This window comes from Aythya marila (genome assembly GCF_965140915.1).
Source record: "Aythya marila genome assembly, chromosome: 2".
Taxonomy (NCBI): domain Eukaryota; kingdom Metazoa; phylum Chordata; class Aves; order Anseriformes; family Anatidae; genus Aythya; species Aythya marila.
In genome coordinates this window covers 143795645-143814727 of record NC_139043.1, presented here as the reverse complement: position 1 = coordinate 143814727, position 19083 = coordinate 143795645, and the positions used below count along the sequence as shown (strand labels likewise).

The 19083-nt window shown below is 39.6% G+C and overlaps 1 protein-coding gene across 4 annotated transcripts; it reads left to right on the top strand.

The window, feature by feature from the left end:
• The first annotated feature begins 4274 nt into the window (after positions 1-4274).
• DSCC1 (DNA replication and sister chromatid cohesion 1) lies at positions 4275-18395 on the top strand. 4 transcript variants are annotated; one of them, XM_082752131.1, is made up of 9 exons: positions 4275-4521; positions 5934-6102; positions 7717-7851; positions 10644-10734; positions 12598-12736; positions 13464-13516; positions 14771-14925; positions 15480-15628; positions 16425-18395. In XM_082752131.1, exons 1-9 carry the CDS (start codon positions 4331-4333, stop codon positions 16531-16533), a joined length of 1191 nt encoding a protein of 396 aa, XP_082608257.1. In that variant the 5' UTR covers positions 4275-4330; the 3' UTR covers positions 16534-18395. The 4 variants fall into 4 exon arrangements, with proteins under 4 accessions (XP_082608257.1, XP_082608256.1, XP_082608259.1 ...); XM_082752130.1 differs by having other exon boundaries at positions 4278-4521; positions 14768-14925; XM_082752133.1 differs by having other exon boundaries at positions 4279-4503.
• Positions 18396-19083: the final 688 nt, after the last annotated feature.

Here is a 19083-nt window from a genome sequence, read left to right as displayed (position 1 = left end):
GCTCTCTGGCTTTCTGCTTGGCTGTTTATTCTGCAGTGTTTCCAGCACAGAATCAATTTTATGGCAGTGAGATACTCCAGGCCATGGTGTGGTTTACACAAATATTTAGGTTCGATTACATCTGTTTGTTCTCTCCTAATTTGAATGTAACTGTTTTGCATCTCCCTGGTGGCTTGTTAAGATGGATGAGAAAGTGCTTCTCTGAGTTAGCAATGAGCTACCTGGTTTCTCTACTAATTGGCTGAAATTTTCCGCTAGAGTCTTGGACTTCTCTCTTGCTTCATGATGCTTTGCTGGCTGACACCATCTATGACTGTTTTAGTGGGAGTTGATAATAGACATTAATCAATGCTACAACATAGTACATGCAAGTCACTGCAATTTTAGCTATTTATTAATTAAAAAGGAAAAAAATGAAAAAAAAAAAAGGAGTAAAAGTAACTCAATAACCAACTACAATGGAGAGAGAAGAGTGGTTCAAGGGGTCTGAGTTTATTTAGGGTCCCAAGTTATAGCTAAAAACAGAATCTCGTGGTTAGTAGGGACAAGCATCACAAAAATCAGCCTTTGTGAATTTGTCCAACTCTTTTGTGAATCACACTCATTTTGACCTTCATAACATCCCACAAGTTCCACGATGTGTTCTATAGAAAGGTCTTTTTGCCTATTATCCATAACTTGTTCATTTCAGTGGTATTCCCCAGTTCTTACATTTGAGACAGAATAGATAGATTTTTTTTTCATTCATTCTCATTTGCATTCTTAATTGCTTATACATGTCTTGTATCTCCTTTCTCTATATTTGTCAAGCTGAACTGATCTAATCAATTTAATCTCTTTTTCTGCGAAAACCTGTCTGTACCTCTGATGTACTAGGAGGCTCTTTTCTTTATCTCCTGCAGTGGCTTACAGAAGACATGCTTTATTCAAGATAGGTGTGCACCATGGATTTATACAATGGCACAATTATATTTTGTGTGGTTTTCTTTGTTTGCTTGCTTTTCTTATTTTCCTAAGAAGGAGATCTCGTGCACTCACTGTAAATGGTTATTCTCCCAGTGTCTCAAGGAAGTTTATGACAGATGCTGAAATGGCATTCAGGGGTCTCCAGTCACACCTACAGATCCAGCACCCACGACCACCTTCTGTGTTGAAACATGATGGACGCATCCACTGACAGATATTTCAAACAATGAGAAACTGTTGCTTAATGGGCAAAAATGTAACATGCACACTAATTTAAAATATTGCAGATGGCATTTCAACCGAAGAAATAAATCCTTGATTTAAGTTTTGTGAGGCTTGAATAAAGCAGTACCTCTCGTGGAGTAATTCCTAGCAACTGTAATTCTGAATTGTGTAATTATCATCAGGCTGATAATTTGTTATGGTATTCAACTTCAGCACTGTGCCAGCTTTTCCAGTGCTGGCTGTTATCCTATCATCACAGCTACCTATGTTGTACTTTGAAGGTCACTCAGAAGTTTCTACTGTGTGCATCTTTCTTTGACATTTAAACACCACATTAATATGTTGCCCAATTTTCTCACACATTTTATTGTAGTTTCCAAGTTCCCAAGAAATCACACCTGGGATGCCATCCTCCCGATGCAGTGCCTGATAGTCTGACACTGGTGATGTGTAGTGTTATAGCAGATGTCATGTTGTCTCACAGTTCATTGTTTTATATCTTAGTTGTGGAGCTTTGGAGTTATTTGAACTTATTTTCTTCGCTTTGTCACAGCTGTCCTTGATTTATTTTGCTGTTCACATCCTTGACGTTTCAGCCCTGGGAAACATTATACAGTGCCAAGAACTTCAAAGCAAGACTGTAATAATCTTCAACAATCCATTTAATGTTTTGCTAACTTCAGTCAATGCTAGTCAACCAGATTCTGTTAACACTAATTTCCATTAACATTAGTCAGTTGAAAAAGTACACCAAAGCTAATGTTGCTTGGTACTTGACTTACAGGCAGGACACATTCCTGCCTCCCCTCCCCAGCCCAGCTGAGGATGCAGGATGTTCAGCTCTTCAGTTCTACTTCTCTCTTACACTGAGACCTGTCACAAGAGGTGTACCTCTTGGCTGTAGACACACAGCAGTTACTTAAAGTCTCAGCTGTGCACTGTGGAGGACTGGTGTGAACTGGTGATCAGTAAAGTAAAGGTAGTGATGATAGGTGAATTAATAGCTTCTTCAACTCTTCCATTCTGCTACAGGTGAGTCTCACCTCTGCTTGTAATATCATAGAATCATAAAATCATTAAGGTTGGGAAAGACCTTCAAGATCATCTGGTCATATTTTACATGCTCCTGAACCTTGACAATTTCAGCTCACCATAGCACCTCAAACTGAAAACAGCACTCATTGAAGCTGCAGCAACTCCAGAGCAAGTAAATAATCCCACAGGACTGTTATAAAATAATTTCAGGATCCTACCAAACTCCCTTAGCATAACATGCATTTTCTTATAAATTGACAGCAACATTGACTATTCAGTGTCTCCTCATTCTCTCTGCAATCCACATTCATTAACTGATTTGTCTTTGTTTCAAGAAATTAACTTCAGGAGTTCAAAACTCCATAAATTTGTATGTAAGATTCAGTTCCTTGATTTCTCTTGAATCTTTTTTTATTATTATTATTATTATTATTATTATTATTATTATTATTATTATTATTATTATTATTATTATTGTTGTTGTTGTTGTTGTTGTTGTTATTATTATTATTATTATTTTATTTCACAGAGTGAAAAGTGAAAAGAAGAAGAAATGAGCATGCAAGTTAATTGAAAAAAGTTACACAAATTAAGGTAAAAATTAAAACCAACTTAACTGAGCAGCTATTTAAGCAGTAACTGTGTGAGCATTTACTTCATAGAACAGTGATTTTCTGGTTTAGCTTAGAGGTGTGTAAGAACAGACTTATATTGAAGCAAGATATAATAGGGGAGATTTAGATTAGAGGTTTGGAGGAAATTCTTCACTATGAGGGTGGAGAGGCACCAGAGCAGGCTGCCCAGAGAGGTTGTGGATGCCCCATCCCTGGAGGTGCTCAAGGCCAGGTTGGATGAGACCCTGAGCAACCTGATCTAGTGGGTGGCGTCCCTGCCCATGGCAGGGGGGTTGAAACTGGTCTTTGAGGTTCCTTCCAACCCAAGCCATGCTGTGATTCTGTGATTCTATGAAACTGAATTAAGACTGTACACATAACAGCTTGCACCTATCATCACTCAAGCACGGGACCTTCTGAAGGCGGACAGCGTCCAACTCTGTCATGTGTAACAGTCATCACTATGTGCCAGCTGGGTTCCCAACCCATTGGCTCTGTCCCATTGTCCGGGTCATTTGGTTCAGGCTTATTCTGAGTACAGTGAGGCTACACAGACAGAAGCATGAGTACAAAGGAGTACAAAGGAGTACAATTTCCAGCTGGATATGAGGGGGCACTTCTTCACTGGGAGGGTGACAAAGCACTGGAACAGGCTGCCCAGTGAGGCTGGGGAGTCTCCTTCTCTGGAGATATCCCAAACCCACCTGGATGCCATCCTGCACAACGTGCTCCAGGTGACCCTGCTCAGCAGGGGGGTTGGACCAGAAGATCTTCAGAGGTCCCTGCCAACCTCGGCCATTCTGTGGTTCCGTAAAGCAGTCAGTTAGCTAATGGACACAGTGCCAGAGGGGGGAGGCACACTGCCAGGGCATTAACATGCCCTGCAGTAACACCTCACTCAGCACAGAAGAACCAGGTGGTCCTGGGTGAGGTGGAGATGTGTCAGCCTCTGCTGATCCACAGAGAGTTCCCAGTGTTGGTGAACAGCTGTCTCCTGACCTTTATTTTTCTTACACTTTAGGGTTTTCCTTCGTGCCACAGCATGAAACCCAGCTGGAGCTCAAATTGCAAGGGTTACACGAGCTGACCTTGGGTTGCCATGGTCTTCCCTGAGGGACAACTTGGCCACGGGAGAACTGGGTGCTTGCCCTCAGCAAACTTCCAGACCCCACAGCATGCGGGAAGGAGCACGAGTGGGTGACAGCAAGCCATGGGGCAGGATCGAGCATTCCCTCTGACACTGTGCCAAAATAGGACATTTTATGCATTTTTATGACATTTTATAGGCACAGAGAGAGAGATTTTACCTCAACCACTCAGTTATTGGGTGGGTTGAGTGACTTCCCTTCAGACCCGCCCGCCCCACCGATCGCTCCGGACGCGCCTCAACGACAACCACAGCATCAACCACCCAGCGGGCTCAGGGCGCCGGCTGCTTCCCGCCTCCCGCCGCTGCGAGAGAACGAGTGCGGGCGGGCGCAGCCGGCGCCATGCGGAGCCGGGCGGAGGTGGAGGCCACGCTGCGCAGCGCCAAGCTGAGCCCCGCAGAGCTGCTGCCGGCCGCGCAGTGCCTCAGCTTCGGGCCGGGGACAGCCGGCCCCGGGGAGTGCTGCCTGCTGCAGCTGGAGCCCGGCCTCTGCGCCCAGCTGGAGGCCGGAGCCAGGTACCGCATCCCCCTGAGGCGAGTGGGGTTGGGGGGGATGGGAGGGAAGGGGGGGAGGTGAGCTAAGTTGGGCCCCCGGTGCGGTCAGGGTGGCTGAGTTAATGACAGAAAATTTAGGCAGCATTTGCTTTTTTTTTTTTTTTTTTTTTTTTTTGTTGTTGTTGTTGTTGTTGTTGTTGTTGGGGAGTGCTTGCTTCTTTTGTTTTCTTTCCGCGTAGAAAAAAGTAGGTTTTAGGGAAGAAACGCTGCTGAGATTTTATCTGGAACAGGGAAGGGATTCCTGGCAGACGGCTAGAAATTTGGAAATCCTTAAAAGAGTCCTGCTGACTTCCCAGGTCCTCCTGCTGGAGCTTGAGGTGACAGAGCAGCTACCAGCCCCACAACCAGGCCAGCGAGGGAAGTTTTGGCGCATGCTGGGGTGGTTTTGTGACAGCCTCAACCTCGGCACCAACACCAGCGAATCAAGTTTTTGAGCCAGTTTTAAAATTTCTTCATCTATCAACTGCAGTACTAACGATACAATAAAAAATGTTTTAGGTGATGCAACGTTAGAGCTCCCCCTAAAGAAAAAGGTCCTCAGAGATGCCCGTCAGTGAGGCTGTTGGTGCTGGGTGGAAGATGGCTGGGGTGTGCCTGCGGTTGGGGGACCACTCGGGGCATCGCTGGGCTCTGGTCACACATCCAAGCTTTGGGAATCAAAATTAGCAATTCACTTAACTTGAAAGTGAGCGCTTAGCTCCCCCAGACTACACTGAATTGTGGTCCTGCTTTGGTATTATCATGCCCTCACTAAGAATCTCATTGTAGTCAAGTATGAGCTGAAGAAAGGGATTTGCCTTGATTCTTTATCTGGAAATTTTATAGAAGTCTTTTTTTTAAATTATTTTTTTAATTATTTTTTTTTACTATTATTTTTCTTGTGTGTTTCCTGCTTGGAATCAGTTGCAAGAAAATATGTATGTTTGTCTGAGGGATATCTGAAGGATACAAACAATTTCTGATTGCTTCTTGTTTCACAATGGGCTAATTTCTGTCCTCAATAAGGAGCAGCTCAAGCTATAATCTGTTTTCCGAGGTTAGTGAGCTGGTTCAGGCATTAAGCATTGCTAACTCAGTGATTTGGGGGATTTGTGTGAATAGGCAGGTGAGGAGGTTAGGCTGTGGTCTGCATAAAAGCGTTGAATACCTGTCTTTCAGAGTGGGAAAACTCAAAAAAGGAGAGGTAATGACAGTGTTAAGATATTTTAGATAAATTGACAATTATAACTTTACATTTTGGTACACTGTGACTGCTGCTACCAAATAGAACTGTAGTTTATAATGTCTTTACCAATGTTTAAATATAAAGAAAAAAAATCACGTGTTTAATAGGTGTTCATCCAGAAATAGAGGTAAAAATACATCTTTATTTTTGTGCTTTTTTTTTTCAGCCTGGTAATCCGTGGTGAAAAAGATGAACAAGCAGTGTTGTGCAGCAAAGATAAAACTTACGACATGAAAATAGCAGATACCTCAAATATGCTGCTGTTTATTCCTGGTTGTAAAATTCCAGAAGAGCTGAATGCAGATGAAGCATCTGGCAGTGTTATTCATTCACAAGTATGGCTTTCTGGTTTGTTTGTTGTTTTTTTTTTGTTTGTTTTTGTTTTTTTGTTTGTTTGTTTGTTTGTTTTTTTGTTTTGTTTTGTTTTTTTTTCTTTAATTCTCTAAACCCATATTCTCCATATTTTTTTGTATTTTATACAGGAGGCTTATGTGAAACCCTGGGTGGGATTCAGTTACCTAAACATAGACTTCCAATGCCTCTTTAGATGCTTTGTGGTCTAGCTACGAGCTGCCATTCCAGAATGACATGGATCTCCTGTACGTTCTTTGTATATCCACCAGTCTCAGGAGAATGTCTTCAAAAACACGCTTTATACACAGGGGGCATGCTATACCTTCAGGTGTCCAAATTGGCTCTAGGGCCCTTGTTTAGGCAACCAAATTTTATCTATAATATATGATAATTATTGTTTCTAAGAAGGTCAAACTTTGGTGTATTTTGAGTGTATAGTAATTACTTGTGATAGATATTTAAAAGTTATTAAAATTTTTCAAAGAATAATTAAAAGTTTTCAAAGAATATCTGATTTCTTAGTGTTAGCAGCTCTTCTTAAAATAGGCTGTTTGTAAACTGATTCTTATGAATGCTTTCCCCAAAAGGCAAATTATACCGTGTCACGCTTGAATATTATTTTTTAAGTACAGAAATATATTCAAAGGTTACTCTTTTTCAACTAGCATCTGGAAAGATTTGGTGGAGTGGATGATTTTGGAGTTCTGAGTTTAGAGGAGCAGAGAACAATGAATTCTCTAAAGTGTAGTTAATAAAATTCTGCCAAAAAAATAGTTAGGAAAACATTGTTACTAGTTCATTACTTGCTTTAATAGACATAATGACATCACTGAAGAGTAATCCTGCTTGTCCTTGGGTGAATGTAATAATCAAAACATCACCATTTCTTCTGTGAAGTCAGTGTTATTTCAAAGTTCAGGGGTCTTTTGCTGTTGTATTTTTAATGGTGAGCTCTTTACCAAATAAATAAATAATCTGATAAAGCATTCAGATTACTCTGAAGGTAAAGATTTATTAGATAGTGTTGTTGAATCAATTACACCCGAGCTTGTTGCTGGGTACTTTACATCTGGGTGTTGAATCAGAGTAAGAAATAGAGGTGTTCTGTTAGTTGTATGAAAGTGCAGCCTCCTGTCTCATTAATGTCTGTTTTACTTGAGCTTAATGATAGGATGAGTCATTAAGATAATAATAAAAAAAAAAAAAAAAAAGGAAGTAGATCCCAAAATGGGAAGAATAGGGGAAGATGGAAACAGGAGGGGTTTTACGGCAGTAATTTAACTTAGCATTAAGGGGAAATATTGACAAGGATTGTGCACGAATATATCCCATTATGACAGCCTATCATTTACATGCAGAGGTGAGCTGGTCCATTTGTCATATGCACTACAAATATTTTTTATCATACAACTGTGGACTTCTATTCTTTGCTTCTGGTGGTAATTTTCTAAAGGAAAATATTATGGTGATGTTTCATTCACTTGTTAGTAGATTCTTTTTCTCAGCGACTAGATTAAAACGTTTTGATGATAATGTTTGGGTGAGCTCCTTTGAATCCAAGTGGTACATTAAAATGTCCCTGTGTTTTCCTGTAGATTGCTGGCTTCTCCAATAACTACTGGGAGTTGCGGAGATGTCGGCCTAAACTGAAGAAGCTGAGGAAGCTTCTGATGGAAGATCCATATGAAGGACCAGATAGTGGGAAAGATCAGACTTCAACAGTGTCACATGTAAGTCACTTTCTTGAAGTCAGTCATGGGCAAATAAAAGTAAAGAAACATTGTTAACTAGAAAAACAGCTTTGATGTTTCACAGTGCTGCTTTGAGTTAAGTTTTTAAGCCTACAAGTTGGTAATTATTAGCACTTCCACTGACTCGCAGGTAAGCTATCAGCTTTTCAGTAAGAAGAGGAAAAGGAAGGACACTGGAAGAGACTGGCAATTTCCCTTGTTATGTGGAGAGTTTCTTGAATACATTCTTCTGAACCTTCTCAAAACTCAGAGAGACTTATAGGGCTGCTGAGGTGTAATATATAGCTTTTCCTTCTCTGGGGCTTCATGTGTGACATGCCTTGTCTGACCTAAGTATGAGGTCCAGGATGTCACGTACAAGTCATTGGCCAGTCAGTAGTTTATGATGACAAGAAGCAACAGGGAGTAGCAGAAAATAACAAAGATGATAAAAGGCAGAGAATGAGACTGATGCTAAAAAAAAAAAAAAAAAAAAGGAAAACAACTAAATTTTTTTCTTGCTCCTCTTTTATGTTTCCAGGAAATCCAATTTAAGATCGAACTAATGGAGATACCCACACCACTGTGTGCATGCACACAAACAGATGGTAGCTTCGATGCATTTTACACTGAGGGTTGGCTGAAGCTGATGTTAATAAACCATCTGTTTGTGCTTGAATGTACAAACACAAGTGTTACTTTTCTCCTTTAGAAATGGTGCTTCTCTTGATTTGTGGACTAATTCCTGAGCAGTTACAGAATTGCTCCTCCAGCATTGCCTTCTTGACCTTTCATTTCCCCACCAACTCTGTTCTAGGAAGGGATGTCAGAAGGGAAAATGATTAAATTATCAATATTTGTAATTTCTAGACAAAGGCTAGCAACACAAAAAGACGTTATATGCAACAATGTGTATTGGTAATATTAAATGAATACCATAAAAACACATCACTGTCTTTCTGAACACTAGTGCTCAGTTTGAAAACTGATCTGCATTTGTTCTGAAGGAGAATTTTTCATATATCAGCTTACTGGAGAGTAACTGGATGTATCAGATAAATGTAGAAAAATTTCATCTATGCCGTTGATGGAGCTGTAAATGAGTCAAAGTTCTGTATGGGACTGCTTCTGACTGGAATCCCAAAGAATCATCTAGTAAAGATTTCCATTCTGGTGTTTGCTTACACTTAGTGTTTTCCATCTGTTGGCAACAAATAAGCCACCTTTAATTTGTCTGAAAACAAATTGTTCAGTTTTAGTGGTTTAATGTGAACTTCTTATGGCTTTCAGTTGTTTGTACTGTGTCATACATGGAGAACTGTGGAGCCACTGGTTGTGGAGCCAAGGAACTGGTAGCATTGTAAGGAGGTACTGTAAGGAAGCCTGGCACACGGTGATGTGATTTAGCAAACTACATGAAAACTTAGAAACAAGCTAATACACAGCTTGCTCAGGATGCACCAAATCAAAAGCCTGGATTTTACAGTGAAGTAGCAAGCCGTACTCAAATGGTTGCATGTGTCTGAGTTAATGTATTTAATGTGTGCCCTAACCTTATCTGGAAATGGCTGTAATGGCCGTGATCCTAACCTAGTCCCTTTTTTTGCAAGAGTGATGCAGCTGATAAAAGCATCCTAGCTGAGAGCAGTGATTTCTTAAAAAGGCTGAGATAACGACTGGTAGAGCGCTAGCCTGGCCTAAGTGGACCAGAACCAAAGAACTGTGCAGGGTGTTAACTGAATGGCAGTTTTGAACTCAAACACCCATACTGATCTGGGGATATATTTGCCCTGACGTGCTGTCAGTATTTATTTAAGTACTGCTTAACAGAGTAATCCCTTGCTGCAGTACTGATGTAAGTTCAGTGCTGCATAGCTTAATGGTGCTTCAACATGCTGTCTAATAGGAATGGCATAGCAAGAAGAGGAGACCCTTCTGTATTAAATTCTTTCCTAACGTACAGGGTATGTGCCAAACTTAGTGTTGGTTTGTTTTATGTGTGTTCCGGTAGCAAGTACAAATTCCAAATTTTGTTTTTCTGATAGGAAATGTTCTTAGGCTATAATTAATAAAATTATAATATTAATAAAAGTAAAAAATAAAAAAGACTGTCAGGTGAATAAAGGAAATAATTAAGCCCTGTTTCCTATGGGCTTATGCCTGGTGTTCTTTCCCTTTACTTTACTCCTCACAATACCTTCTGTTCCTCCCACATCTCGTAAATCTTTACCGGTATCCAGAGTGCTCTCCCATTTCACCAAGTAACTGGTTTCCAAGAAGCTGCGTGTGCTGCGGCTGCTTCTGTGCTACATCTGCTAATTGGCTGGCAGACATCAAAACACAACACACAACTCCTGAGGTCACACTGGGGGCTTCTCCTCAGTGGAGGTACTGAGTTCTGACCTCCAAAGGTGACGAGAGATTTTGAGTCTCTAAACTTGTTTGAATATCACAGATTAAAATGTGATTTAATGAAGACAGAACACATTCCATTTTCATTCTTGCTGTGTTGCTTTACTTCTGATACCTACTTAAGCTAGTTTGACATCCTGGGAATACTTACACGTGGCACAAAGGCTTCCCTGTAGTTAGGCTGTTTTTTATATTGAGTAACTCATTGAGAAACTGTTGTAAGTGACAGGAAAAGTGTCAGAGAGTGGTAAGCCTTAGAAAATGCAGTTTTGGAAAATTGATTTATTTTTTTTTACCCAGTCTTTTATTATTTTGTATAATGCATTTATCCAAAGATGGAGTAAGGATAACCTGTTCTATCCTTTTTTTCCTTGTTGCAGTATACAACAGAAGATTTGTTAAGCGTGGTTCAAGCAAGTGAAGAAGAAATAATGCACCAGTTGGAGGTTTTAGATGCCTGTAAAATTGAAGGTATTTGTCTCTAAACAATATTCTTTACTTATGAGGAAATAACCCTGCTTTTTCCCAAAAAATATCTTCTTTCTCTAATAAGATAGATCTTTTCATTCCATATCCTTGTTTTTCTGCAAGTTAGTTCAAGGTCCTAAAATCTGCTTCCATATTTCCTATACCCTCTGCTGCTGTGAAAGTGATTAAAAAGGTAAAAGCGGGCAGGCATCAACCAGTCTGGCTCTTCCTCGGTGTTTAATCCAGCAGGCAACCAAGCACCGCACAGCTGTTTGATAACTCGGCCCAGCAGTGGAGTAGGGTAAGTAAGTGGGGGGAATGAAGAAGTGAAACTTGTGGCTTGAGATAAGGACCTCTGAACAGAAACAAAAGGGCTGCAGAGTACACAAAGCAGGTTGCACAGTGCAGCTGCTCACCACCCACTGACCAATGACCATCCAGTCTGAAAGTACTGGCAGCCCCCAGACCCACTGCCCCCAGCTTTACTGCTGAGTGTGACATCAGGTAGTGTGGGATGTCCCTTTGGGCATTTGGGGCCAGCTGTCCTGGCTGTGTCCCCTCCAGCTCCTGGGGCACCCCCAGCCCCTTGCTGGCAGGGCAGCACAAGGAGCTGGGGAGTCCTTGGCTCTGGGGGAGTGCTGCTCTGCAACAACTGAAACAGTGGTGTGTTATCAGCATTGTTCTTATCCTATATCCAAAACACAGCTCCATACCAGCAAGAAAATAAACTCTGTCCCAGCTGAAACCAGGATACGAGTGTAGTTCCTACTTTGATTCTACAGGCACTGTGATCAGTTTCCCACCCCTAGCATGAATATCTTTTGGGTGGTTGCCCCCTTCATGGATGAATGTGTACAGCTTTCTGTACATCTAGAGGCAAAAATAGTTGTTCCCTAGGTATACTCAGCCCTTTGACAGTCCTTTCTTCCTCCCAAACATGGCTGATTTCAGAAATCTCCCTGCTGTGTAAGGCAAGGGTGGAGGAGCAGGTGACTTACTTTGGGACAGCTCTTACTCGTCCTGTACTTGGCCAAGTCCAAACCTTCACCTCTATGCCAGGTGAGAACAGTCCTAGAGTCAGTGGGTCATGGTATGGGGTGGAACTGAGCTTTGGAATTTTAAGGTCCAAACCCCCAGTTTGGAACACGGACAACTTGCAGCAGGTTGCTCAGGAACTCATCTGTTTGAGTTTTGAGCATTTCCAAGGACAGAGATGACACAATCTCTCACTCCAAGCTGTTCTGGGCTTTGACTGTCTGCAAGGTGAATTTTTTTTCCTAGTACCCAGCTAGGATTTCTGTTATCAAAACTCGTGCTTGTTGCATTCAGTCTCACCCCTGAGCACTGCTTGGAAGCCTTCTGCTCTGTCTTCTCTATAGTGTCCCATTAGGAAGTTGAGGACAATCTCATGGATAACTTTGTCATTATTACCGCACAGCGCTGTTGTACCAGGTCTGTGCTTTGTCTCCTCTGGTTTTCTGTGCTCTTGGTTGGACCCGAGCTGACGCTTCAAAGAACCAGCGCAGTCAGTTCTGTTCATACAATTCTGAGCCTGAATAATTATTTTTTCCAGCTCTGATCCATTTCAGGGTGGGATTGGTGTTGTTGTATCTGTGGCAGTTAATCTATACAAACAGCTACAAAAAATGAGTTCTTTTTACTGCTCCTTTACATTTAATCTTACTTTTCTGTTCTTCCTCTTAGACTGATCCTGAAAAGGTCGGAATGCTCTGTAGTTTGTAAAGGTGTGACCTAAACATCCTGCCTCCTGTAAAGTATCATCAGGGAAACAGAGCTAAGGTGTTAATGTTTCCTTCTCTCTCTCTCTTTTTTTTTTTTTTTTTTTTTTTTTTTCCTATTTGGAAGGCTTTTGGAGAGTTTTAGAATTTGACTATGAGATGAAACTCTTGAATCATGTGACTCAGCTGATAGACTCCGAATCCTGGTCTTTAAGTAAGGTTCCTTTACGTACATGTCTTGAGGAGCTTGGACCTCTGGAGCCCACGTAAGCAATTACTTTTAGTCCTTAAAATTGTGTATAATCATTATTAGTGAAATCACTATTAATTATTTATTAGAATTACATGTTTATAACTCTGGTTTCCAGTTACCAGGGTGTTAATGATAAACTTTCTTTGGCTCTAAAATACATAAGGGCATTAATAGTTCTCTGCTGTATCTACCCAGGAAAACGTTACTGTTAGCATTTTTGGAGGCATAGATTAGTTCCAAACCCATTGTCTAGTTAGTTTGCTGATTGAAGTAAGCCGCAACCATGATCTGTCTCCTTGTTTCTTTTAAATATGTTTTTGTGATGTTGTATTTCTAGTGTAATACTAAATTCAGTTCGTAAGAGCTGACTTTTAGGCTGACATCAAAAGTCATAAAATAATTTAGGGTTACCATTTAAACCAAATCTCAGGTTTACAGTAGGGAGTGTTCTTATGTTTATTTGGCTTGCAAAAAAAAAAAAAAGCTTTTGGTGTTACATCTGCAGTTAGGTTATAATGTCTCATCCTCCATTCTCCTTGTTTTTTACTGTAATTGTTCACAACTTCTTGGTAACTGTTCTTACTATGTCCTAATGAAACTGGTTAGGCAAACTCAGAAGAACAGTTCAAAGTGTGTTCACAGATATTTTTGAAACTGTATTGGTTTTGATATGAATAGGAAATGGTAACATACAAAGGCAAATGCAAGTTTTAAAGCTTTTTTTTTTTTTTTCCATGCAGAGAGATGATAGAACATATCCTTTTAAGCTATGGAAGGAAATACACTGATGATGGTAAGGTTAGGAAATCGCGTGTGTTTTAATTTTAAAAATAAAATAGTTACTCTTTAGTAACTGAAGATTTTGCGAGGATGGCCCAAATATTAATTTGCTACAGTGCCAGTAAAAGGAGAAGGCAAACAGTGAACCAAAAAAAAAAAAATAAAAACAGTAAAATTGTTAAGAGAAATATCATAGGAAAATGGACTGTTGAACTGTATGAGACACTAGAGAAAACTTAGGAACTAACAGAGGTACCTAAAGAGATATATTAGGTGTCTACAAGCAATACTTTTCGTGACTGAAAACAGATTGCTTGCAAAATTTAGGTGGAATTTCTCTTATATTCTGTCTAAAGATTCCATTGAGAATTTATATTCCATTTTATATTTATAAACCAATTTATATTCCACTAGGAGGTCTTGGATGTCCTGTGTTTTAAGCAATTGGTTGTGCTGTTGTGAACAGTCCATAGAATGTGAATTTGGCTTGCCTGAAGCAGACACTTAGACTTAGTCCCCTGAACTGCACAGCAAGATCCATTGATTGTACTGCCTACATCTCCACTGCTTGTCTCACATACGTAACAGTTCAGTGTCTTCACCTAAATTCTTCCCTGTAGCTGTTTTCATCTCACCTTTGACTGAACTGAAGTACACAGGGGAGCAGTTGTAGTGATACAGATTCCTTTTTTTTTTTTTTTTTTTAGTATATTAAGGCACGTTGCACAAAGAATAGTTTTGAATTACAGGGAGTGCAGATGACTGAAAAGGTGGAACATAGTGTTCATGCCTGATGTTCAGAGAATTTTAGCCAATAAAATTAAAATAGATTCTCTTCATTCCCTTTGTCATACCATAATATAAAGATGATTAAGGAAATAAGTTTTGTTTAATTGTTCAAGTACTGGCAGCAAACACTAATACAAGCCAGTAGGAATGAAAACTGTAGGAGAAAGTGTCCCTGTGGAGAAGGGAAAAGATGATGATGGTGGGGGGAGGTCATAAATACAGTGAGTGATATGAATGAATGCAGCAGCCAGACAGTGATGCACACACACACAGTGATCTGCATAATTTGTTCTCAATAATGGGAAGACAACAATCATTTTTCTGAAGTAATACAGAGTCAGGTTACTCCCCCAGAAAAATAAAAACAGAATAGCTGGTTTGTAGAAGACTGTAGAACAGAATGGATATTTGAGGCTGTTCTCTGTTCTGTTATCAAAAAGCAAGAACCCACCATACTGTGTCTTTTGTTTCTCAGCAGGGGAGGTTTATTTTGAAATGCGTGAAGATAAAATATGCAGAGCCATAGCACAAATGCTTTTGCAAAATGCAGTTAAATTCAATCTGGCCGAGTTTCAAGAAGTCTGGCAACAAAGTGTCCCTGAGGGGATGACAACAAGGCTTGATCAGCTTAAGGTAAAAACATAAAGAAGGGTGGAGTCTTCCATGAGTAGGCACAGCCAAGTGTCATATCTAGATTTTATCAATTGACAGGGACTGGTTGTATTATTTCTGCCAGCTTGTCAGTATTACTTCTGACATCCTCTGTGAGTGTCAATAGTGTGGAATCACGGTGATTGAGGCTTCTGTAAGTCTAACATGTTTTGCTATTTGAAGAGAAGTTGCAGCTGTGCAGTTACTACTGGTAAATGTAACTAAAGCAGAACCTGTTGCAGACTAGACTCTAGTGATGGCCTTTACGGTGGCAAGCACTAGGAAAACCTTTTGCTGAAAGGAGGTGGGGAGGTGTCAGAATTAGATGGATTTCCTTGCCCTTCTTGTCATAAGGGAAATGAGAAATATTGCCAATAAAACAGCACCATTATGGTATTTTTTCACATTGCTGCTGTCAGTGCAGTTCTAGAAGACTTTAGAGATGCAGAGGGCAACTTGTTATGGATTGTTGCTAAAACAAATAAATTAAATTGTTTTGATTTAATTAACACTTTCTCTCTGGTGCTGATCTACAGGGCTTGGCTCTTGTGGATAAAACCTCAAGACCAGAGACCATCTTCTTGCTAAAAGTAGAAGACTTACCTGAAGATAATCAGGAAAGATTCAACAGCTTATTCAGCGTACGGGAAAAGTGGACAGAAGAGGATATAACCCCTTATATACAGTAAGGATTCATTAAAATCCGATTGCACTAAAAAAAAGTGAGGTAGAATTATTACGATATAAATAGTGTTAATATTCTTCCCTTTTTGCATGGCTGATTTCTTATCAGCTATGACTACCTTAAGTACTTTGTTTTGTTTTAAACTACTACAAGTTTTATATGAATAAAATTCCCTCTCCTGGGAACTGGTAGCTATATTTGTTGGATTTTAACTTTTTAATCTTACCAAATTTAAACAGGAGATAATTCTGACCGACTTGATTGAGACAAAATTAACTTAAAGGATAAGTATCCTGAAATTTATAGTTAGTCTCCGTATTTACAAGTGAAGATCTACAGAGCAGGAGAGCTTTGTATACTGCATCCTTTGCTCTTTTGTCATCAACTACAATACTATCTGGAAGGCCCAGTCAGGATACACGTGAGCAGACGTAGATGATAAACCAGATTTAACTGTGTTAATTCTTTAGGAGGATCTCTAAATTTAGTCTGACTTTAATAACTAGTTCAAAAACTGTTTTGCTAGATTGCAAGCCTTCTAGAGAACAGCAGTAATAAACAAAAAAAAAGAACTACCAAATCCAATTCCTTGTTTCTCAAGTAAATCGTGTTTCTTCCTGCTGATTAAATTTCACAGTTCTAAACTTTAGATAAGCATTGTGACAGTTACTCCTGTGCTTTTTTTTTTCTTCAATACCCTAGTCCAGCTTGTTCCTATATTTACAAGCATTTCATTGAATCATTGTGTGTGAGAACACCTCTAATATCAATACCATCTGCTTTATTTCCTTTGTAGAGACTTATGTTCAGAGAAGCAGACAGTTGGTGCGCTTCTGACAAAATACGCTCGCTCCTCAATGCAGAATGGTGTTAAAGTTTATAATTCCAGAAGACCCATCTCATAACAAACACTGTTTTAAAAACTGAGATTTCTGAGTGGAGTAACAACGCTGTTTCATCCTGCCTTCGGGGGAAGGAGTTGTCAGCAAATGTTATGTGGCATTCTTGAGTTGAAGCAACTGAGTTTCTGTAAAAAGTTCTGTTTTCTGCACAGCTATGTAGAATGTGAAGGAACTTGCTTCTCCTAAAGCATAGTGTCTGCAGCCCATTCCTACTTTACTTCTCCCACCTTCTTTTTCCTGTACGTTATAGTTATGGCAGGAGCTACTTTTTGAGTGTACTTCAGCTGTCTATCCATAAACCAAAGACTATCATTAAAAATTAAAACCTTATTAATAATAATTGAATTAATTGAATTGTATCACATAGATTTCAACAGCAAAACAGAATGCTTAATCTTTTGTCCATTACTGAGCGTTCTTAAACATGCAGATTTTGTTGCTGTGTTGACATTTTGTGTACTACGTGCCTTGACAAGCTCAGGAATGAATTATTCCTGACTGAGGCTACGCTGGTCATTCTTTTGTAAACTGGTTCTTTTGTAGTCATACCTTTGTGAATAAGATTGGCACAAACCCTTGACATTTTAACACTTGGCAAAATTGCCTTTTAAATATTACAAAGAAAATACCGAATAACAATCAGGTTTGTAAAATCAAGTTTGAAGATGTAAGAGAATTGTTTTGTGAAGTTCCTATAAACTGCTGTTAGAATGTAGCTGATCTAAAATTAATTTTTTACGGAATGCTACCTTTGCTTTAAAAAGAACTTGTAAATCTTTGTAATAGAACTTTTTAAAATTTTGATAGGGAAAGTAACTGCACATAACAATTGTGCCTTGAAAACATAATGTTTTGAATATTCCTTTGTTTGGAACGATGAAACAGAAATCTGCTATGATATTTGCCATAAAATAGAGTGCCTGAAATTGAAGTTTCTTGATTATTAAAAAAAAAAAAAAAAAGTTTGCATTAGTCAGTGAACCAGTTTAGTATTAAATATTTTTCAAATATTTTTAACTAAACTATTGTGGTGTTTGTTTTTTCACACAAAATTTTTTCTGCATCAAAATCAGATTTAAGGTATAAAAAAATTCTTGGAATATATAGCTTACTAAATGTATGGTGAGCAGTGGAGGGGGAAAGAAGCTAAAAAGTATAAATGCTAACATGGATTTTGCATCCTTGGGATTTTGTTACAGATAAAAAAAAAAAAAAAAAAAACCTACTTGATTGATTCCCTGTGTTTCGCATTTCTGTAGTGTACGTGTGTGCTGTTGGCCCAGCTGCACAGAGACTCAGCTGGGCTTGCTTCCTGGAAGAATTGCCTTGTTCACTATTTGGTTTCAATGCTGTGGTACTTTCTGTTAACAGCACCAGAAGGTTCCTTCTCAGAGTTGAACAGAAATATGAACTTGAAAGCTTTTGAAATAACTTCAGTTGCATCATTTAAGTTATTTAGTTGAAACACACAAGACAATTAGTAGGTTCATAATCTGTGATACAACAGTGTATGTTTACTATTGATCTTGTCTGTGAAATTTATAAGATTATAGGTATTACATGAGTAGTGCTGTATCATAATACTTAGGGTAATGATTCAGTTTTATATAAATTGGTTTTCCATGTGAGATTCACAATGAGTTGATGCTTTCTGAATTTCAAGAACTGCTACTAAAGAAAGGTGAAAAGAATAACCTAAATAAAATAGCTTCTTTGATATAAGAGCTTACTTCAACATAAAATAAATGATGCAAAACTTGCTTATAATAGAACAAATGTAGGTTATGGAGAAATTTCATGGTGTGTCCAAATAATTCTAACTAAAAGCCCTCCACAGTACCAACTGGAGCATGAAGGAAGACAGTGCCAGGAAATCATTTTTTTTTTTTTTTTTTTGCTCTGTGTCAAGTCTGCAAGTTTTCAGCAGCATTGTTATTGTCTTAAACTGTTTTTGTTTTTGTTTTTGTTTTTGTTTTGATTCAAAAGCAAGGACTGCAGTGCTTTATTATCTTCCTGTTAGTGTTTGTTGTTACCACTGAGTCTGGTTTAACTTAAGTTTACCTTAAATAAATTAAGTGCAGCTATACTTTGTGCATTTCAAGTAGATTTAGATTTCTGTCAAGCGTTGGAATTTCCCTAGTGAAAGCACAGATAGGGAGAGGTTTTAGCAAGCAGCCAGAGTGTTTGGAGGGTGATGCTGCTGTTTTTGTGCGGCTGGAGCTGTGACCCCGGGGAGGTTTGGCAGTTGCAGCTGGCACCTTACTGCCCCACAGCGCTGCCTCACAAAGCTCCCAGCCAGCATCACCTGGCTGTGGATTTACAAGAGAGGAGCCAGACAACAGCTAAAGGCTCAATTTCTGTTGCAGCACACCCCACGCTGCGAGTCGGAGCCAAAAACAAGCCCCATTCTTGCTGTGGTGATGACTGCAGCGTGACGAGCCCTGTGGTGGGCAGCAGGGCGGGAAAGCCACGAGCGGGCGCCGCCATCTTGCGGGGCAGGGCGAGCCGCTGCGCATGCGCTCGCCTCAGCCTCGGGGCTGCTGAGGGGTGAGG

Coding starts and splice junctions, on each gene's coding strand:
- DSCC1 (XM_082752130.1), top strand. CDS start 4,331: ATGCGGAGCCGGGCGGAGGTGGAGGCCACGCTGCGCAGCGCCAAGCTG. Junction 12,737..13,463: donor CTTGGACCTCTGGAGCCCAC/GTAAGCAATTAC, acceptor TTTTCCATGCAG/AGAGATGATAGAACATATCC. Junction 13,517..14,767: donor AAGGAAATACACTGATGATG/GTAAGGTTAGGA, acceptor TTTGTTTCTCAG/CAGGGGAGGTTTATTTTGAA.